Consider the following 24,232-nt stretch of genomic DNA (forward strand, 5'->3'; position numbering starts at 1 on the left):
ATTGAAATGAATAAAACATGTTTAACCTCTCAAGCATTTGCGACGCAGCATATGTGTCCTCACCATTTTGTTCCTATACAGTGCTTTAATCGTAGGTATTTAAACACCCTGGATACTTTAATTTGGAGGCGCTGAAGATTTAATGCAGAGATTTAGTAAAATATTTTTTGCATCGATATTGCTATCCAAAAAATATATTTTATAAACAATTGCTTAAATTTTATAATTATAAATACGTACTTACAATTTCCAGAGCCGTTTACTTTTTCCTGCTCCCCTTGGCCGGTGGTTAGTAGTTAACTTGTGTTGCATCTATGTCTTGTCTCTTTTCTCTTTCCGTTTTTTGTGCACATTACACACTTTCTTCTTCCAACCTTAAATGTCTCTGTTTGCGGGTTTTGTTGAAGAAAATGCTGCCCGGTCAATCGCATACATTCTGTATCCATATCCAAGGGCCATCCTTTGTGCTGTTCTCAATTCTATCCATGATTTTGTTCAATAAGCTTATTCTGAATGCTGGGTGATCTTTGTTATTACCAGCTTTACGGTATAGAATGTACGCATTTTACACATTTTAGCTCGCCCTTTCGACTTACGAGTTGCATTTGGTCTGAATGTTTCGTAGTCAGCAATGCAACATCGCATTTATCCTTCCACTTCAAAGCAACTAATTTCCCACACTTTGCACTAACAACTTCTCCTTTCTTTAGCTTCTTTTTTAGGTTTACTGGCATACCGTGTGATTTTCACAGTTCCAACAGCATCTGTTTTCCTCTGAACTAACCTATGGAAAAGATTGGGAATACTGTAAAAATTTTCCATATAAAGACATCTACCCTAGTCTAATAGTTTCTCACACAAACTCACTACAACTTTTGTTGAAAAATATCTGTGTCCTTTGTGATTTCACAGCCCAATTTTGTCCCTGAGCCACAGTAATTAATAAAATTCCCTGTGGAGTCACAAAGTTCAAACAATTTTATCCCAAACCAGGAAGCTTTCATGGGAATATAATTTTTCCATGACAGTCTACCTTTCCACAATAACAAAGACTCATCTACACTGATTTCATTAACTGGTATATACACTTTTTAGAACTTTTTTTTCAAAAATTCACTAATCGGTTAAATTTATAGTTTTAGATCCTTTTTTATAACCTCTTCATCTGTATAATCTACACAATGGAGAAATTTGCTGAGCAATGAAAACCTTTGCTCACTCATTACTTTGGGAAAAAATGGAGTCTCTAATAAATGCTTTCTGCTAAAATACATTCTGAGGCTTGATTTCTGAATTATTCCCATCAATATCAGTAACCTTATTTACACCCTTATTTTCCCCATTGTTGTGGGAACTTTTGAAAGCACGATTTTTTTGCCTTGTAATTTTCTCTTTCTCACAAGCAAGAAACTCTGCTGCGTAGCTGTTTGTCTCAGTCACTATAATTGAAATTATTTCATCATCACAAATAACTCAAAATATGCCAAGGGATCATCTGTACACGGAACAGGCAATATTTGTTTTCCCACTAATTCACACACAAAGGTAGAGGAGGGTCAGCACTATTGATCTCTTGCCAATTATTTTCTTGAAAATCACAGAAAAATGAGAAGGTTCTTCACTCTCCTCAGAACTGGAATCCAGAGAGTATCCAATTGAAATTTCCGAAGTAGTATCTGAGCATTCTACGCTCTCCTCTTCCAAAGTGTCAAGCACTTGCTTATCTCACAGCTCACGCGAGCTAGAAGCCATGGTCAACTAAAGAGAGGTACAGATATGGAGTGGACCCAAGGCAGAAAAATAAAATAAAAAAATCACCAAAGCAAAAATATGGGTGAAAAAACCCTAACTGTAAGCTTCAAATGTTGTAAATAAGATACCAAGATGTGGGGACGCTGGCCAGTCTTCCAGGTTCCGAGAGGCGTTGAGTGACGATGCCTGGGACAGTCCATGCCTTTGCCTCGATGGAAGAGAAAGGAAACGATGAGGCAGAGAAGCAGATGATAATGAACCACTGAGGAAAGCATTCAGCATCCCCACACGTTATACACAATTCCTATGAAAGCACAAACCAGACCTTGAGTGGAAGGATATCTTTCATTAGCATCCACCAGAGGATGACCCAAGAGGAAGCATTTCTTTCCTGACATCAGCTGGAAAAATATTCTAAAAAATATGAGAACGCAAACACAGACCACTTAGGGGCACAGAACGAAAGCAAGCAGATATGTCTCACATATACAGTCATTAAAAGTAGATTTATGGAAGGTTAAGAGATAGGAATACCCGAGGAAAGATTTGGATGCCTATGGTGTGTTGCACACCCTTGAGGGATGGTGTTCAGAGGAGGCAAACGCTGTGTTGTGCATTAAATATTCATATTAAATATCAACTGCATGCTGAGAGAAGGACCACGGGTATTTAAAGTCACACTTGAGGGGTTAATACCTAATCTTATGGCTACAAGTGTTCCAGTAAAACTCCTACTTGAGCTGTCTCTGGTAGGAAATGGTGACACAGTGTAAAATCATATGAATTTTGTCAAACACTTGCTTTTGCTTGGAAATTGGAAAAGACAAACCTTAAACCATTCCCTATTCATATTAAATTTCATCTGCAGCCTCTTTTTAATTTTATAATCAATGAACAAAGAAATATTTCATCAATGCTTGTGGAAAACATTATATGGGGTTATCAATAATGCAGTAGTCTTAACCCCAAGATCGACAGCTGGCAGGGAATCCTAGAAGGTCATGGGGGTGATTGCTATTACACTTCTTACAGAGAATCAGGGTTTTATTTGATGAACACATTAAATTAAAAGGTGCAATATGGGTGTTTAAACTTAGATTTGGTGGTGCCCAGACCATAACTAAACACATAGGTTCAAGACAATTGGGAATAGAACAAGTATGTGGCAATAACACGAACGATCTATGGAAACTTCTCAACCCGCCATCTTTATTCGGCGTACCACTTGTACCACCTTAACCAAATTACATATTCATACATAACCAATGACACACCTCCCTCCGAAATCTTTCACACCTTTAGATTTCTTTTTGAACAGTACAATATAATTACAGGATGAACAATTATAGATTAATTCTTTGCACTGGTTTAACCATTCTTCCACTCCTAGTAAGTACAACATTCTTATTAGTTGCTCCACTCTCATGAGCCATACAGTTAACATTTTCATGCATTTTTCCACTAACATTTGGTACATTGACATGTTCAGGAATTATAAAATTTTCCTTTACAGTATCACTCCCCATATGGTTTAAGTTAGAAACATCTTCATACAATGGAAATAGACATCTCTCATCACTTGAGGTTTTTGACTTTTTCAATTGATAACTATTACGTCTAACCACTGATCCAGTTCTATCTACCTTAATCCAATATGATTTTGGTTCATCTGCCTTTTTTGTGATAGTTGCTTTTTCCCAACAATTGTCTTTTGAACTTCTAACCACTACCTTCTCCCCCTTAAAAAATTCCTCCTCCTTCCTGTGAGCTTGCTTGTTATACCATCCTTCCATCTTACTTTGTCTTGCACACAGTTTTTCATACACATCCATTTGTATTTCGGGTTCTAACTGGCATAGAGATATTGGCAACCTAGACCTCATAATGCGACTATTTAGTACTTGAGATGGTGAGGCTCCTAAGCTAATGATTGGACTGTTATTATACTCCATTAGAGCTTCATGAAAATTAGAACCATCTTCAAAACACTTTTTTAACAACTTTTTGCCAACACTTACTCCTTGCTCAGCTCTACCATTACTTTGATGATAATGAGGGGTACTTGTTCTAAGAGTAATATCTCTTTCTTGGAAATAACTTTGACACAATTGTGACATGAAAGGTACATTGTCAGCTATAACAGTCTTTGGAAAACCTGTCCATTTGAATATTTGTTGCATAGCATTTATTACTGAATGTGCTGACTTATCTGGGATAATAGATACTTCTAACCATTGTGAAAAATAATCAACAATGACTAAAAAAGACTTGTTCCCAAATTGAAATAAATCTGCTCCTACCTTTTCAAATCTAAATTTAGGCACAGAGTGAGGGGTCAATTTCTCTTTGGTTTTAAATGGCCTAAACTTTTCACAGGGTCTGCATTTCTGAATATACTCAGCAATCTGACTTGACATGCCAGGCCACCAAAATAATTGGTTTGCTTTGGCAATACTTTTATTTACCCCTGTATGTCCCTTGTGTACAATATCCAATACATATTGCCTCATTTATTTAGGAACAATGATTTTATCACCAAGATAGAGCATTCCTGCTTCTACAAATATATCACATTGTTTGTTGTAATAAGGTTTACACTCATTACCAACCTTCTCATTTTTGGGCCAACCCTCCCGGCAATATTTAGAGATCAACATTAACGTTGGATCTTTGGACGTAGCTAGTCGAAATGAACGTTGACGTTCATCTGACATTGGAAGGTGTTTGCTAATTGAATGAACCATTTCAAACATTTCAGGGTCAATTTCAGGTTTGTCATGAGTAGCTCGTGATAACATATCTGCAAAGTGCAAATATTTACCCGGAACATAGGTTAATTCAAGATCATATTTCAGTAACTTCAGCCTGAGTCTTTGTAACCTTACTGAACCGATCTTACAAATTGGTTTTTTCATCACAGATAACAAAGGTTTATGATCTGTTTGAACCGTAACATGTAGACCATAAATGAATTCATGGAATTTCTTTACTCCATAATAAATACTAAGTAATTCCTTTTCACATTGACTGTAATTCACTTCACAGTCACTCATTGTTCTTGAATCACATGCTACTAATTTATTCTCATTTCCACATTTAATAAAGAGACAACATCCTAGTCCATCCTTAGATGCATCACATTGCATAATTATTGGCTTACATGGATCAAAGGGAACTAAGGATGATGCTTGTGAAATTTTATCTTTAAGATTGTCAAGGACCTTATCATGATTAGGCAACCATTTAAATTCAACATTCTCCTTCAATAAATGAAATAATGGTTTCATGACCTGATTCATATCTGGTACATACCGTCTTACATAATTAAATGAGCCTAAAAGTCTTTGCAACTCTTTCTTATTTTTTGGACTCTTAAGTGACTTTAGGGCATCTACTCTTTGAGGATCAATTTGCATCCCTTGTTCAGAAATTATTTGTCCCATAAATTTGACCTTAGATTTCTTAAATTGCATTTTGTCTCCATTAAATTTGGCATTAACCATTTTGGCAGTATTGATCACATTTTGTAGGGCTTGATCATGTTCCTCATCAGACCTTCCCATGATAAGCAAATCATCTCTACACACAATGACATTAGGTATGCTACCAAAATATTTTAACACTTTCTCATCAAATAAATCACCTGAGTTACTTAACCCATAAGGTAACACTTTGTAACGATAAACACCAAACGGTGTAGCAAAACAACATAACCAAGATGATTCGACATCTAATAGTAATTGATGAAACCCTTCTGACAGATCAAGGGTTGTAAAAATTTTTTTTCCTCTGCATTTCATGCAAATATCCTCCAATTTATATGGAATCAAAGGTTTTCTAACAATAATTTTATTTAGATCTGACGGATCCAAACATAGTCTCAACTTCTTGTTTGATTTCTCAATCAAGACAATTCTATTAACACATGCATTATCACTCATGTTCTCAACTTTGCATATAGCACCTCTTTTTTCCAATCGATCCAATTCACACTTAAACTGATCCATGAGGGCATGCGGGACTCTGGATGGAGGATACAATATTTCTCCTACCTTGTCTCTGATACTTAGTGAACACTTGTCCGGAAATTGCCCATGACCTTGGAATACTTCTTTGTTCTCTGAAATAAATTTACTTTCAGCACTAAAATTTAACATATCTGGCACTTTTGCTTTCTGAGCTTTGATTTGGTGCACTTTTTCATTAGTTTGAGTAACCCTTTGAACAAGATTTAACGCACAACACCCTGGTAAACCCAATAAAACTTTACATTTCCACTCAACAATCATAAAATCAAGACATGACTGATTGTTAGTTGATTTGCAACATAAATTTACAACACCCAAAGGTTTTTTCTAACTACCATCAAAACCTTCTAACTGGACATTTGTTTTACGTAAGCTTACTGGTTTATCAAGTTTCTCCAAAATACACAAAGGCATTACATTTACTTCCGATCCTGGGTCTAGCTTCATCTTCACTTTCTTACCTTCCACATTTAGTATAGCAAACCACTCGGTAACATTTTGAGTAATACTTTCAACACTTTTCACACTTTGATCACCCTTTGTCACATTATAAACAACATTCACATTTTCACAAAATAATAGAGACGAATCAGATTCATTCTCATCGTCTTTTTCTACACTTTTCACAGCTTTTACCTTACACGAGACGGCAAAGTGATTTTTCAACCCACACTTTCGACATGTCTTCCCGTAAGCTGGACATTGACGAATACCATGTTCTGTTTGACATCGTGTACATTTAAATATTTTCTTCTGAAACACTTTACCTTGGGGTTTTGAATTGCTTTGCCTGTGTCTGGTTTTTACAGCATCCACTACTGTACCTGCTGTGTCGCCTATTTCTTCCATCTTGTTTGCCTGTTGTCTGCTCTGTTCTGTCGCTCGACAATAAGTTTCTGCCTTCCTCAATGTTAAGTTATCAACTCTTAACAGACCTTCACGGATAACTTTATCCCTAATACCATGCACTATTTTATCCCTCAAAATTTTCTCCTCAACGGTTTCTTCATCCGTTGTATCGTTATAATTGCAAGATTTAATTAACTTCCTGCATGCTGTCGTAAACTGGCCAAAAGTCTCACCTTCATTTTGCTTCCGATCCATAAACAAGTATCGTTCGTAACACTCATTCGTCCGTGGCTTCACATATTCACCAAGTCTTTTGGTCACATTTTCATAAGATTTGCGTTCCTCGCCAGTCATTGGGATCGTTGACAGAACACTGCGGGCTTCCTCCCCCATAATATTTCGCAACAGTGATAGTTTGACTTTATCATGCGATTCATCATGTCCGATGGCAATCAAGTAATCTTCAAATGCATCCAACCACGCAGGAAATTTAGTAGCAGCATTGGCACCCTGGAGGTCGAGATCTGGTGGAAGTTTCACCGACGATGCCAACAACGCGTCCATGATGATATATTTGACTATTACACCAGTTACTAATACTTATTTATTCCTCCCAACTTGTCTAACGACTGCGCCATGTTTAAACTTAGATTTGGTGGTGCCCAGACCATAACTAAACACATAGGTTCAAGACAATTGGGAATAGAACAAGTATGTGGCAATAACACGAACGATCTATGGAAACTTCTCAACCCGCCATCTTTATTCGGCGTACCACTTGTACCACCTTAACCAAATTACATATTCATACATAACCAATGACACAATGGGAGAACTACAAGCAAGAGTGTCAAAATTGGTATGGGGATCATACATCAAAATCCAAGGACCAGGTTGTCCAACGGAAGAGTATTTGACACATGAATCATCCCTGCCAACACTCATTACTATTTTTTGTTTCAATTTTTAGTCGGAAAATATTACTCAGAATATGGTTATGAAAACCAAAAACATAAACCTGCTCGCATATTTGCTCCCATTCTTGGAGTTTCAGTGTCTCATTAAGGGTTGTTTACTGCCCTAGCAATAGGTGCTTGGGCATAAATGGGTTAGAGTTGTTAACTCCCCAGTGTTTTTTGCTTGTATTAAGGGTTAATATTCTGTCATCAATTTGCTTTTCATCTTAGATGTAAAGCATTTTTGCTTGATTTGATAATTTTTAACTGCTTTCTTCACTAGGTCATAATGGGAAATACTGGCATGCTGATGGTGAAGGAGTTTCGGCTGACTCAGCTGGCCCCGATGAAGGGTTTTTCTTGGAGTTGAGGGATCCTACTCATATTTGCATAAAATCTGCCAATGGAGACTACCTTGCAGCCAGCAAAAATGGAGCTTTCCGTTTAGGTGGTTCCGACTATGAAACTGCAACCAAATGGGAATACTAAACTTAAATGCTCATTTACCAATTCAAAAACTTAAAACCCGCACTTTACAACATTTCTGGGGCCTTTTATTCTTGGAATGTTAAAATATTAATAGAGATATATATATTTGAATATCACTCCATGGTGTTTTAGGTGAATTTTGTTAATTCTTTTGCTGAGATAGTGGTTCAGACATTTATAATAATTTCATCCTCTTCAAGACATCATCAGATTCTTGCAAAAGGTGTCAGATGATTTTATGAACACATTTGTTGAAAGTGACTAGATGTGATGAGTACTGAATATTGGTCAAACTTTCACTGGACATTAGGACCTCAGTTTTAATTTAAACATATTATATTTTCTCCAGCACCAAATTGCCATTTAAATTTTTATTTAACTCAAAAATTTAATGGTAAATGATTTAAATGGAAGTCATAAAAGTTGATGAGCCAAGATTTGTCGTGGATTCAACTTTCACAGCATATTGTTCCATCATCTAAATTAAAAGAAACTATGTAATGAACAAAGCTATGTAATTGGTGGCTCCATTTAACTTCTGGAAGAAGCTTTTGAATCTTCCTGGCTAGCAGTGTATATTATGCTACTTAACTTTTATCTCCATAACAACTGTGAGAAAGATAAAGAAAATGCATGCAAAGTGAAGAAACATTAACAATTTCTTTTAGATATAGAAGCGAGATGGACAGGTCATGTACTACCATTCCTATTTGCTTGACTTGGAAGTGCTATCATGCATGTTGTCCAAGGAATGAGTTACTCATTGATCAACTCTTTTCAGACTGGCCCTATTAAAAATGCTACTTGTGTAGGATTTTATTGGGGATTTTATTTATTTAAGAGAAAATGCAATTCATTGTACTTGGGCTTTCTTTTAGCTGAAAAGTAAAAAGTTAATGATTGTCTAAAGTGAATTCCTGAGCACTCAATTTGTCTGAGCGGTAGGAAATTTTTATTGTGTGTGTAGATTACGGGGGAAGTAATTTGCTCGGGGTAATTTTTTTATATTTTGATACTCTTATATACCTATATGATAATCGATGAAATTTACAGTTTTGTACTTAAAATTTGTGAGGTTTAATACTTATATTGATTTATAAAAAAATATGCCTAAAATGACTGTCTCACATGTAGGATATCGTAGTTGCTTTTCCATGTTCCTAGTTCACTTGTTGTAGACGAACTAGTTTTGCTTTAAAATGCATTAATCATGCCGGGTAAAAAGTATCTGTGCCTGTTGAGTTATTATTACTTTAAAAATGATTTAGTGGGTTACTTACTGCCAAACCCTTTTATAACTTACTGAACTTGAACCAAACTGCCACTGGGGAAACGTTGCCTGAATTTTATATGGACTTGCAAATTCAGAGGGGTACTTTTCGTTCACTCTTCACTGCCACCTTTTTTGATTGGAAGAAATTCATATGCATTTTATTGTTTATACTGAGTGCATAACACTTTTTGATGATGAATAAATGAGATGTTTTTACTGTGTAGGAAATAGAACTAGTTGGGAAGTCAAAGTCGTAAAGACAGTAAAACGATCTACCAGATATTGCATTTAAAAATATTTGAAGGTGTTAGCAGCCAAAACTTTGTGGCTACACCTTTCCCTGTTTCGTAAATGTTCTATGCTTCTTGAAAAAAATATGACTTTGGTCCATATATACCTATATAATTTGATACTTGGGGGCAAGCTTTTCCTCACTATATACTGTTGAAACAGATTTTGACAACTACTTGATGATTACGAAGTCATCATAAGAGTAAAGCTCAAATAGATAAAAAATACTGAATTATGACTCAATTTGTCTCACAATGTAGACTGTGAAAATATACATATGTATCAGACAAGATCTAGTGTGCTAAAGAATAACTATTACTGAATATCAGTGGTTTCATGAAAGTGACATTTCCTGGTTGAATTGAAAGTGCTTACATTTTATAACATCGATTATCATTTTAGTCAGCTTTAATATTTAATACTTCAAGCACTGATTTTTAAAATCAATTATGTTGATGTTTCTTCATATTTTGCCAATATCATCTTTGGTTTTATTTTATATGTACAATGTTGTCTGAATATTTGCTGTTGTAAAGAGAAATAAGCTTATTTATCATTTTGTATTATATTTGTAGCAAATATTGAATGCTATTAAAATGTATTAAGATAAAATATATTATTTTATAATTAATTGATGGTGATGATGCTTACGTTATTTTAGTGTCAGAACTGATAAAGACTGATTCACGTAATTCTTTGCAAAAATGTTCGTTCAAATTATGTACAGTAGATTGTAAGCAACATTCCACTGAGGAATGACAGGCTCAATTGTGTATGTTGGATATATCAGTATGTAGCTTTGTCAAAAATAATCTAAAATATAAGTTCAACAGATTCAGGCTTCAATTGGTGGAAGTTAGACATATTTAAGTAAATGAAAGGTCGTAGCACTTTTCCACAAGAATTTTTAATGCTTACAACGCATTTCGGCTCACTGAGCCATCATCTGGTACAAGACGCTTGAACACATGTGAAGATCCCTTTTATACCCTTGAGAGAGGAGAGTATTGGAGAAGGAGAGGATTTGACATCTTTGAGGATGGGGGGGGGGGGGTGGGAACGGGTGTACAGAGTATAGACAATGGGGCAGAGATGGGCAAAATACACGTCAAATGTATTTTAGATACAAAATACAAATTACTTTTAAAATCTGTATTTCAAATACAAAATACAAATTACTTCTAAAAATTGTATTTTCGATACTAAATACAAATGTAATTTCAAAATACATTCTTAAAATACAAAATACACACCTTCACCAAAGTTCTTATCTAATTAAAAATTAAAATCAATTCAAATATGAACTATTTTTAAAATGAGAGGCTCAAACATTCTTACAACGTATTTATAAGTAACTGGCAATCAGACCATTATCCAGGGCAAAATCCCTTAAATAATATGGGGGATATATGGTAATCATTTGTTTATTTCACTATTCTCACTTACTCCTCCTTAATGCTCCTTTCCCTTCAAAAGCAATAATGTCTCAAACTTAGAGACTGCTAAATTACTTCTTTTGCAATTGTGAATAAATCCTGCAAAAGAGAATAACATTTCCACTGGAGCACTGGATGTGAGGCTAGTGTTATAACGAACAAACAACTTTTTTACAGCCGGATATGCATTTAACGTTGACAGACAATTCGATTTGTCATCAAGAAATTGCAATAGAGTGGAACCTATAAATCCAATCGTTTTTCAGGGGGATAGATGAAAAAAATGACGAATGCGGGAAAACGATGAATGCAGGAATGTTTGGCTAGGTTGCCTATGTCCCAGGAAACGATGGATTTTGGCGCGTAATTATGAAGTTCATTAAGGGGTTCAAACAAGATTTTAGCTTATTACAGGAATGTTAGTACTTCATCGTAACTCTTAGGTCATATTGTTGATTCGACTTATATTATATCTCTTTCAAATATCCTAAGGCAACACGCCACCTTGCTAAAAAATGTTTGCACTCCTCTCGGCATTTGCACTGCTATTATGGATTTCTGTCTGATGTAAAAATTCTTATCCATCAAATGCCATTTCAAGTACACGTCTTTACGAGAGCAATATGCAAGTTATGCCTAAAACAACCACTTTCGCCGACGCAGTGATTGGTTGTGAGATGGATCACAAAGGCCAAAAATAGTTAATTTTTAAAAATATTCCTTTCTAACAATTAAATTTTTAATATAATTGAGGCAATGTGTAAAGCGTGAACAATGCTGCGTTAAACGTCAGCGGCACGCCGACCTGATCCTCGGCTTCATCCCTTTTCTTGTTTTCACGAGGTATCTCGCTCTACCCCCACCCTTGCCACAATGTGCTAGCGGACAACCCTAGGCGTTGCAATGCTCACGCGCTAGTAGCCCGGATTCTCTTCTTCATCTTCAACTATTTTCAGTCCATCTTTTTAAGTTCTAACTTGTTTCTTCGGAAGGGCCATGGTCCGAAGGCGAATAAAAATAAAACTAATAAAAATGATACCGGACTTTGAACACACACGGAAAACACTCGCTGGTTTGAAGTCAACCCAACCTGGAAACTACGGAATCACTCGTACGAGGTGAAGTTCGGCACTAATGCTATCGCGTACGGCGTAAGCAGAGCATACTGCAGGGGGTGAAGCATGACCATAAGACTGCGCATTGAAATTTCTTGTCCTATAGAAAAGGCAACTTACCCACTCATTTCTAGCAATAAGTAACATACCTCTAAATAAGCAGATGAATGCAGATTGCTAGTAGGGAGAAAAAAAATCCTGAGATGATATCCCTTCGTTAGAAACTCTGACAAGTGAGACTTGTAGCATTGCTTGTAAATTGTAACCTGATGTCCTGTTTTCGAAAAAAATGCTGCATCAACTGCCAAGAAGCTCAGCTGCGAAGATATTAAGATTCGCCAGAAATCACCATCGTTTTATGCCAACTATTTCCTTGCGTAAAATGCTTAAATAACGTTATAAATACGTCGTGTTTGGTATCATTATTTTTAGAATTACGTGTACATTAATAATATTTCAATATAATAAAAGTATAATACCAATTTAGGAAATTGATTTCTAGACACCTTTTGGTGTAATTGGTGATTCATGCAGCAGTTGACCTCCAGAAACTGAGAAGTTTAAAGCAGGTAGGCTGAAAAAGGTCAGTGGGTGAGAAAAGGGGGAGGGGCATGAAACACGTTTTTATTGTTCTCGTGTAAGTTGATATTTTTTTCGAAGCTAAGGTCTTCGTAATACGATCACAGCGTGAGCTGGGACTGTTTTTTATTTCGTAGGAGAAGAAAGCTTAAGAGGGGGGGAGGCGAGTGCTGAATGGAGGGGGATAGCGGATCTTGGGAAATGCGCTAATGTAACTATCCCACGGCACTCAGCTTCTCACTATCGTATTTCAATCTCCTGGGGAAGATTCAAACTATGTGCCTGTCGTTATTAGCCATAAATAACATGTTGTAAACACTTCGTCTCATTTACGTCCAACGATGGATGTGGGAAAATTATACGACGGGACCACGATCTTCAAACGATCAATGCGGGAAAATGATACTTCGGGGAACGATAGATGCGGGAAAAAATTACATTGTCTTTATGGAACTTTATTTGGGACCAGGAACGGCGAACGATGGTTGCGGGAAAACGATCAATGCGGGAACGATAGATCGGGGTTCCACTGTGCTTCAATTTCATTCCTATTTAAAACATGGAATGAGGAATGTCCCGGGTCATCTGAAAAGGTTTTTACAGAAGTAAATTAAGGGGCAATTTATTGTCCCATAGATAGCAGGCTAATACAGATTTGGTATCCCTGCCATCTCGTCGCGTGCTCTTTCAAATTACACACAAAAAATTATATGTATTTTGATTTTGAATGTATTTTAAAAATACAAATTACTCTTTAGATGTATTTTCGTTACAAAATACAAAATACTCTCAGAAAATGTATTTTCGATACAAATTACAAACTAAAAATGTATCGAAAATACGTATTTCAAATACAAGTATTTTCGATACTGCCCATCTCTGCAATGGGGAAAGATACGTGGTTCCAACGTGGGTTCTCCACATCCCGTAGTTGTATCTTTCCCCATTGTCTATACTCTGTACACCCGTTCCCACCCCCCCCCCCCCCCATCCTCAAAGATGTCAAATCCTCTCCTTCTCCAATACTCTCCTCTCTCAAGGGTATAAAAGGGATCTTCACATGTGTTCAAGCGTCTTGTACCAGATGATGGCTCAGTGAGCCGAAACGCGTTGTACGCATTAAAAATTCTTGTGGAAAAGTGCTACGACCTTTCATTTACTTAAATAAATCTAAAATATTTTAGCTTCACTAATTCTTTACAAGTTGGAGCTCTGAATTTCCTCTTAGCAGTAGTCAATTATTTTCTTTAGGGTTGACTTGCTTATATAAGAGCCATTATTATTGGCACTTTTAAAATGTTTCCAGTCATTCTCTTAACCAACTTCAACCCTATACCATAGGAGTTCCTTGAAATTCCCTTCATAATTCACATGCCCTCACTCCAAACGGAGGTTTACATTTAATTTGCCATTATGTCTGTGACCTCATACAGATATATATTGCCTGCCACAAAATATGATGGTTTTAAAAATGTGTAGTAACCACTGTCTATTTTCTTGAACTTATGATGCAATATGGAATGAAAAAAACTCAATTATTATACCTCCGTTTATATGGCTGTATTATACCTCCCACTTCTCGTCCACCTTGCAAAATTGATGTGATGGTGTGCAAGAAAGGGGAGAGTTTCACCACAGGGACAAAACCCCAGCCTCTCCACCGAAATAGCCAAATTACTTGCACATTCACACACATACAAGTAACCAAAACAAGATCATTTGTGAGGCTGTTTAATATGTTCCATATGGCATCTCTGAGGCAATAGAACTCAATTCCCGTTTTCCATTGAACTTGTCAGTTTCTCAGAGTTAACAGTTATTTGATAATTTCTAAAGATGGTTCCAAGTATGTTAGTTAGAAGTCTTTTCCATTGTCAACTCCACGTTCATGTGGTGTTACCCTTTTCTCCAAAGAGAATATGACACTTTAAAAGGAATTTCTTAACTAATTCCCTAAGGGGAGTCACTTTGCGGTAGACATTCATTAAGCCAGATGAAAAAAGTACACAATATTCACATTACAGTCCCCTGTCTTTATGTGATAGCACTTTAGTGTACTGCATGACTGCATTTAGAATGGCATTTGTTGGTTACAATGAAGAGTGGCTCTGGCATTTTGTCATCAGTCTCTCTCCCGCATCTGAAGGTGTTGGTTGTTTTAAGGCCGTTTTACACGGGGCACGGAAGTGCGTAGGTTAGAGCTGCATTAATTTCTAAAATGGTGTGGAATTGCGTGAACGCATGAACGAAATTAGAACAGGGGCTATTTTGCTGTCTCGCATCCACACATTCTCGCATGTGTTCTAGCAATTCACCGCTTTAAACGACGCAATTTTGATTCGTTTGAACGTCAGATTGCGCAATTCCGTAAAACGGCCCTTAGAGTCAGGGGCTTATGCATGGTCATTTTGAGTAAACATACTGAACTTCAATATTGAAATAACAAGCCTAATGTGAATTGAACTACAACCAGTGTAGACTTGTAAAACTGACTTAATTCTGCGATGCCAGTGTATTTTTGTCGTCTTTGCAAGCAAGGCGTAAGGGTCCTTCTCCAACTAAATTAGGGATGCTATTCCTTGGGTAAGGGTGCCAAATCCCTGGTCCTGATCGTCTAAAGTGCCAAAGATCCTCTGCTCATCTTCCTCCAGGCAGTGCTACCTTTTGGTGGGAGAGCGCATTAAATAAATGCTACAATTCGGCTGCTACAGTTGTTCATTAAGCATACCACTAGCATAAGCCAGCGGAACTTGTCAGGATGTGATCTCTGGGCATATTTTCTTGGAACCTTGCCTTTCTTTGTTACTTTGTTATGAGGGAACCGGTAGTCTTAAGAAGGACTCCATGGTTTCTGCAACAGGTAATCCTTATAGTAATTCAAATTCTAAACCTTGACATAGTAGCCAATGTCATGAAGACACAAGTTCTAGATGACCTAGCTTAAGCAATGTTTCAATTTCAGTCGAAGATTCATTGGTGGTAGAAGATTTTCCAGTTCTGGTTATTTCATCTTGTTCAACTGCAATGGCATTAGGCATTCCCAATGTCACTGTTTCTGTTTGAGGGGAAAGCCGTGGTCTTTCAAGTTGTAACATTTTAGCACAGAAAGGTTTAATGAAACCAAAATTTTAAGAAAATTATAACAGCAATTTATTAGTTTTTATAATTATTTGCTTGAAAAAATAATTATTTCAATTTTAGTTCCCTGCCTTATAAAATTATATCATTTTTCTTTAAAAGAAAATTAGTTCAAAACTTTGAGGGGTGGGGAGCAAAGGCAGATTCCTCCGCTGGGTATGCCCATGTCTTGGCCCTTATTGGAAAAAAGAAGTCAATTATTCCGCAATCTGGAATGCTGAGCTTCATCGATGATGATGTCATCTTTAAAGATTCAGCACTTTGAACTTGGCTGGAAGTGCATCTCCCTGAAAAAAATGACCAAAACTGGCTTATTTGAATTAAGAACTTTGTTAATATACAGGGTATATCAGATATGGCCTCAGCCATAAGGTATATCAGGGATGGCCTCAACCTTATACTAGAGGCCTACAAAGGAAAGTACTTTCACTTGAGAGCTTTGTCTGAAGGAGGGCATGCAGTTAAGGACTATGGCAAAAAAGAAATTAACGGGGGCGATTGAGTTGTTAGAATGTAGTGGAGGATGTAGTAGACCCAATGGTAGAGCAATAATCACAGATGGTTAGTATTCGCCCAAAAAAAACAGACCTTAAGGGAAAAGGGTCAGTGATTTCCTTGAGTCTGTGTGGAATTCTCACAATTGATACAGTGTTCTTTGAAATAGCAGAAATACGCACGGTGAAAAGGTGTTCTCTTACCCATAATGGAGTGTAGAGGAAGGGTAGCTGGATCGTAATAGAAAAAGTTGCAAGCAAGGGTAGATGAAGTGTAGGTATACCCTTCCCTTACCTATTATGGAGTATAGACGAAGGATAGATGGATGATAAGGGAAGGAATTCCAAGGAAGGGTAGACGAATGATATCCCTACTTTTCTGGAATAGCTAGACTGGGACTGAATAGCCCTTCCCTTACTGGACTATAGATGGATGTTAAGCGAAAGAGTTCCCAGAAAGGGTAGATGAAGTGTAGGTCTACCCTTCCCTTACCCTCAATAGATATAAGACGAAGGACAGATGGATGGTAAGGGATGCAGTTCCAAGGAAGGGTAGAAGTATAGGCCTGCCCTTCCCTTAATAGATGTTGGACAAAGGATAGACAAATGGTAAGCGAAGGAGTTCCAAGGAAGGGTAGAAGAAGTATAGGCCTTCCCTTCCCTTAATGCAGTGCAGACGAATGGTAAGCAAAGGAGTTTTCAGGAAGTGTAGACGAAGGTTTGATCTTCCCTTCCCTTACCTTCCTCGGAGTGTAGAGCGTGGGTTGAACAAGGGTAACTACCCACCATGATAGCTACTACCCTTCCTTTACCTTTCTTTTACCCACCATGGGGGAGTTCATTTTTATCAGGGATATTGCAGGATATATTAAGGAAACATGTGTAGAAACTTTTAGGAATTGTAGACAAATATGTGGTCTTTGCTGGTGATAACCGGACTCAAACCTCAGTGGTTTAACTCATGGAGAAGGTAAGAATGCATTCAATAACTCAAAGGATGTTGTCAATACATAGTAATATCGTCGGTATAGGTTGCCCAGCTCATATATATTGAATAATACAATCTACATGGAACTGATGTTGTAACCACTGATAATGATTGCCTTATTGCTAAGTTGTAAAATTGTACGAACTGAACAGTGGATGTCATATTGTGAATTTGTTCATACCAATTACAAACAATCACTCTCCCACAGCAAGACAAGATGGCTATTTCTGTTCCCCACTATTGAGAGATTATTGGAAATGTGTCCTCCCTTGAAGTTTTACTTCTTGTCAGTGCCTAATCCTCCAAACCTTCTACTTTTTTTGGAAATACCTTGACTGAAGCTTAATTGTGGCACCTGCATTTTCTAATGCCAATATTTCACTCAAAGATATTGATAATAGAGAACGAAGAGAGTTGTGTGTTAGATACCATGAATGTGCTGGAAAGTGTCAAGCTCACGCTTCAAAATATATTTGAAGGTTCTTTCATTTTATTTAGGTGAAAGACATAGAACAAAATGTTCAAAAAGAGGGGTATGATAAAGAAGCAGGTTTATTTATGAATGAAACAGAGATGCAACATAAAGTGTTTGGAATTTTTTAACAAAATGGGTAACATATATTTTCATGATTTCAGTTATGTGGATGTTTTGATGAATATATTAAATTGAATATTAGAAAATTCAATTTCATGTGAGGAAATTCATTTGAATATTAGCATATTCAATTAATTCTGCAGATTTTTTTCCAATGGGGTATGGAATACACTGCAGTCATCATGATGTTGAAAAGACATGTGTTTATAAGGGAAAGGTAATCATAATGATGATGTACAGTGTTTGATGAGTTTTGTAATCTGAGTAAATGTACAGAGAAGTTTTCAAATAACAGCTATCTTAAATCAACTTATAGTCAGAAATGGACAAAATATTCCAATGAAAGTGAAAATAATGAATGCTACTCAGAGCTTCTTGAAATTGCAGAATATTTCTTTTATGTGGAGAGGGTTTTCTCATTGATTTCAAATAAATGGTCATACGAAAGAAATATGTTGACTGCAATCTGTGAAAGGTGTCATAATGGTGCAGTAAAATTTTAAGGAATACCTACTCTTGTCAGGACTTCTTAAAATATCTGTTGGACAGACTGAAACTGTTGGCAGGAATGTCATCATCAGATAAATGAAAATAAAGCGTAATTTCATGTATTAATATCCTAGTAATAATATAAATTTCCAGAGGCAATGTTCTAAGTTCATTAATCTAATTAATAAATTTCGAAGTTAATGACAATTTATATCGTATAACTTTATAAAGCATTTCCCTATAGCAAATTGTTACAGAAATAACACTAATAAATTTCCCTAAATGGAAACTTGTTTTCCTCAATTACCACATTATGTCCAATTACCACCTTTTTCCTTTTCAAGTGCCAAAGCCTGTATCCCTTCACATGCTGCTCATAACCTAAGAAAACACATTCTTCTGCTCTAGATCCGAATTTTCCCTCGCTTCCTACAGCTAGCCAAGCTCTACAACCAAAAACTTTCAATCGCTGTAAGTCATCCTCTTTCAGGCTTTCACCAGTCCACAGCTCGAAGGGGCTTCGGTCTCCCATCGCTCTAGATGGACACAGATTGCGGATGTAACAAGCAGTATTCGCGGCTTCTGCCCAGAAGTTTGCCGGTACTCCTGATTGAATAATCAAACAACGAATCATATCTGCCAGTGTCCTATTCTGTCTCTCGGATACTCCATTCTGCTGAGGGCAGTAAGGAACAGTTTTCCTGTGCACGATACCATTCTGTTTCAAGAAACTCTCAAATTTGTCATTGCAATATTCTCCTCCACCGTCTGTCTGAATGGACTTCAGCTTGGTCCCTTAAAAATTCTCAGCTTCAGCCTTAAACTGTAAAAATTTATCAAAGGTTTCACTCTTCTTGGCAAGAAAATACACTCTCAAATATCTTGAAAAATCATCTGTGAAAGTCAATATGTACTGCGCACCGCCATTTGATATAGGACAGATTTTACCCATGAGTTCACTATGTACCATGTCTAATGGATATTCCAACTTTCTATCACTTTGTTTTGGGAATCCTTTTCTAGTCATCTTTCCTCGTATGCATACTGTGCACTTCTCCTTTTCGTCTTCCTTCACCTCCTTCACACCATGTATCTTATTAATTGCTGCCTCATGAAGGTGCCCAAGACGTTGGTGCCACATTTTCGCAGTCCTCAATGCATTAGCTTCCACATCTTCATCAGGATCTTGTGATCTCACTTACCGCCACTGCCCCTCTTGATTCCTCTTTGCAGTCTAGTAAAAACAGTCCACCTGACTCACGAGCAGTAAATAGAGGTACGCCATCGTCGGAGCCGATAGCGCTGTTCTTATCAAACGTAACTCTAATCCCATTGTCAGCTAGGCGCTTCACAGAGATCAGGTTGCACTACCGTTCGGGTACATAGTGCACTCTGGTCAATCCCAATGTCCAACCTCCACATGCTTCTGTCAAATTGACGTTAACAGTTCCAACTCCTTTAACGTCCGCTCTCCCCTTGCCCAAAGCTACAGACCCACGCAGTTCCTTGAAGGTGTTGAAAAATCCACGATGCAGCGTCATATAATCTGAAGCTCCCGAGTCCACGACCCACGAAGATTTGCCGTAGTTAGAAGTAGGAGTCCATAGAATACATGCTCTGAATCGGTCTGTGGCCACTTCACTCTTGTTTTCATTTCCTCCTCGGTTCCTGTTGATTTCAGCCCTCTTTTGATCGCAATGTTAATTATGGAATGAAAAAAAATACATTCATAAGCTAGACTCTCCCAATCTCCAAAGCTAATGGGGTAATGAAATACACCTGATACATGTACTGAGCATGGATATAGGGTATGTACAGTTTATTAGTTTAGGGGATTATTTTGAAAAAGGAAAAAAATCTCAATGCTGATGAATACGCAAAATGAAAGTACTTCATTATTTATGGAGATGCACAAACACTTCAAATCAAATTCGGCAAGTCTCAATGCACCAGCATATGCAAGTGCTTCAGCACTGAAAAATTCCAAACATTTACTAGTGCAGCAGTGCATTTAAAAATGCTACCTTGTTTCTCTTAAGGTAATTTGTCATCTGCGGTGTTGCTTGTGAGTAAATAAGATTATTAGGCTTCATTGTCTTGCCTCCAAATGAGTAACTGAATCTGGGAAACATGTATCTGATGCGATTGAAAAGGATTTCATGCTCTTTTCACGTAAAGCCTCACATATGAAACTTTTTCTGGATCCGGTTCTGGCTTAAATCAGAACTACACAAAAGTGTATGACTAAGCGTTCTTAAAATAATGAGCAAGAGTCATCCTGAAAACTATACTTCTCCTCGATACCAACTCTTGATTTTACACAGTGCCCATATTTCGGTCCCTCTAACTGCGTAAAATCAAAGTTTTACTGTATTTAGATACTAATTCGATGCTAATCTCTGCTGATGGGAATAAGTAAAGCTCTCTCACATGTTAATAGCAGTAGATTTTTTTCAATGAGCTCTGAATATCTCATGCACACTAGGTTTTTCCATTTTCTCCCTAAGTTTAAATCTTAACTCAATGTAACTGGCTTAGGTGTCAGATCTGACACACATCTCGTATTTTTAGTTTAATAAACTGTTAATACAAAACAAAATAGTTAATCCTTGCTCAGCAGTGCATTGCCCTCGAGAAATAACTGTCGTACTACAGTTGAAAGACATACCGTTGAAAGACCTTTTTGACCTAGCTAAATCCAATTTATGTTACATGTAAGACATAAGCTGTTTGGTAGTACAAAGACTATAACTCGCTAAAATGCAATTCTCATAAAATGCCATACTAACTAAACTGGGCTTTCACTGTATTTACCAATAAAAATAAACACAAGAATTGAGGCCAAAATAAGAACACTTGACATGCAATACTAAGACCTCCTAGAACTTCACAAAATGGGGAAATCTTTTTGGCACAAAAACAAAGAAACACCATTATTCTACTGAAACAATAGGGTAGTTTCCTATTATTTTTTTATTGCCTAAATCGAAAGATTATTACTCCTGGAGTACGTATTTCACACATTTATATTTTTAAATGATGATATCTATTTTTCGCGATTAAATGAAAATGAAAATTTTCAAGCGCGCGAAAACGGGACGGGTAAGTATGAATGCCGGGAAATCTCTCCGTGTGACATATTTCTCGTTCCCGCTGCCGCCCTGTGAGGTGACCATGAAGGAGGCTTGAGCGCTGATACGACGCAGGCTGCTAGCGGGTAGCTGAGTACCCTGCTAGCTGGTAGCGCTTGGCTTAAATAAGGATTATTAATACCTTATCAAACGAAGAAAACTTTTCGACCTTAGCCAGTTAAATAAGTGATTATTAAAACATGTTTCCCTGAGCTCTGCGCCTCATGCATGCATTGGTAATCTCAGACGATGGATAACTCCTATCTTCTCGTATAGAAGCTAGGTCCCTGTGACGTCACGTGCAGTGGCATTGCGTGGGCGCCAAATCTGGCCGTTTTCAAATGAGGATAAAAATGGACCATTGCCATTCGTCTAAACCGGTAGTTCTAAAACGAAATAATTTGTATATTATGAATACGCTAATGGTGGGTTACGAATCGCAATCAATGCCTTTCGTTTTCTTTGATGAAGGAAATACTCTATTATATTATCAGTGCAAAGTTATACGGAACCCACCATACTATTTAAGTGGGATTTGCAATTGCCAACAATAACTCCAAGAATGCTTGCTAGAACAATGTCTTCCACAATTCAAGGGGACCATACTAGTACTTCTACTTCATAAGTCACACACCCATTATGAACACCTCACAAAATGAGCCTTAAGCACATAAATATAGGTGATTATTTTAGATAGGAACCTATACTTACTTGAAAGCATCATGCTCCTTCTCATCCAACACAATCACAATGTCTCCAGGCTCCAAACCTGGTTCTTGGTCGCCTTCACCGGTGAAGACCACTTTCTGCCCATCAGCCATTCCTTTATCTGCATCAACTTCCAATATTTTACGTTCCCTAACAACATAAATGGATAAAAATGGTGCATATAGAGTTGCTTGCTTCTCTAAAAAAAAATCCAACTTGTGAAAGATAAAGAGAAAAACTTATGAAACTGACCAGAGTGGTTTCTTTAAACCAAGCGTATAAGGTCGATGCATAACCGTTACATCTTTTACTACAGAATGTACTGCTATTTACCCTTAATAACACAATTTCATGAGACTAGTTTCGATTCACAGTACCATTTACGAGTCTTAAACTCTGAACTGAAAGTAGCTGTTTTTATTATTTGTATTTGTGCCACACCAGCTGCTGACAACGGAGGGAGTGGGGTGTGATAGCGTTTGGTTTAGCTGTCATAGCACCTGCCTTTTCAGGCATGACACTGTGTTTCCTAAAATACTTTTAAGTCACCATGTCAAGAAGCAAAATTGTATTATAAAATACACTCTTAAATAAAGATGAAGTCGAAATTTTGGCCCAGTATTACTTGTCATTGACAGCAGTTGTCTAATTAAATGCAGTAGAAGATTGATAATCGTGAAATCTAATTAATGGAACGATATAAATAATAGAAGATTTTCCCAACGGAGTTCTTCAAAATTGGTCTCGTTTAAAATTGCATTACCTAAAATATTGCTCTGTGTGGTTCAATACCACCTCAAAGCCTAGCTGTCCTCGGGCTACTTCCGAAAGCTAGTCAACTACATAGTTTGAAACTTAGGGCCTATTTTACACACTTTGGTACGACTTCCTGCCTATGCATAGTTGTATCTTTTTTATCGAAGAAGTATCTTAAAATCACCATTTTTGAGTTTTGAAAATCCCAAATTTCCAAAATACCCCCATCGGCTGAGGGGGTACCTTTTCCCAAGACCCACGGGTTTCTCCCACCCCTGATCAAAAACTAGTTCTGCCACTGAACACTTTTATTAACCGACAGAAGAATCCTTGCCTTTCCTTTCATTTGATGAAAGAAACTACCCTATTGACTGTCAGTGACAGCCGATTCATCGTGCGGGAGATCAAGAAGGACCCAAAAAAACTTGCGCTCCCAAGGTAACTATTGATCAATAGAAGTGTTGTTTTTTACGTATATATAGGTACCGTCCGGAGTGTGTGGAAGCAAAACTGTTACCACTCCCGATTTACATGGAGGATTCCCGGTATCAGCTTGGTCAATCACAAGAGGCAGGCTTTTTTTTCGCGGGAATATCAATTATGAGCCTTTAGAGTAGTGGTATAGCGTGATTTTCACTGACGAGAGCAAGTAAAACATATTCTGATCCGATGGTCATCAAATGATGTGGCGTCGGAACAATACTGAGCTTGATCGCAAGAACTTGAAGTCAAGACTGAAACATGGTGTGGGTTCTTTGATGGTTTAGGGGTGCGTGGGCTTGTAAAAAGTGGTTAAATTGCACTTTATAGAAGGGATAGTGGACAACAAGATGTATATAGTCATACTTAAGCAAAATTTTAAGTACTACTGAAATTAGTGCTATGTACTACTGAAGAAAAATTTTTTAAAGTTAATACTGAAAATATCGGACTGAGAAACAGGACAAGGATTCGAAAAACACGTCAAAAAAGACAAAGCTATGGATCGCGTATGACATATTCAAACTGTCGAACACCCTTCCGCAATCACCAGACCTCAAGTCGATAGCGCATCTGTGGAGTATTCTGGAGACAAAAATTAGGGGAAGGCATATATCAAACAAGAATGACTACAAGACTCCTGTGCCAGAAGAATGGACGAAACACCCCTATTTTCACATCAAAA

At 37.2% G+C, this 24,232-nt stretch overlaps 1 protein-coding gene across 2 annotated transcripts in view; it reads left to right on the plus strand.

The window, feature by feature from the left end:
* The window catches only part of LOC124169841 (protein singed), a 159,038-nt gene extending 149,331 nt beyond the window's left edge, over positions 1-9,707 (plus strand). For both annotated transcript variants that reach the window (XM_046548632.1, XM_046548640.1), the window contains exon 9: positions 7,869-9,707. In XM_046548632.1, coding sequence (XP_046404588.1) covers positions 7,869-8,074 — 206 coding nt within the window. In that variant the 3' untranslated portion in view covers positions 8,075-9,707. The remainder of the gene's footprint in view (positions 1-7,868) is intronic.
* The last annotated feature ends 14,525 nt before the right edge of the window (positions 9,708-24,232 follow it).

The sequence above is a fragment of the Ischnura elegans genome, chromosome 1 (assembly GCF_921293095.1).
Source record: "Ischnura elegans chromosome 1, ioIscEleg1.1, whole genome shotgun sequence".
Taxonomy (NCBI): Eukaryota; Metazoa; Arthropoda; class Insecta; order Odonata; family Coenagrionidae; genus Ischnura; species Ischnura elegans.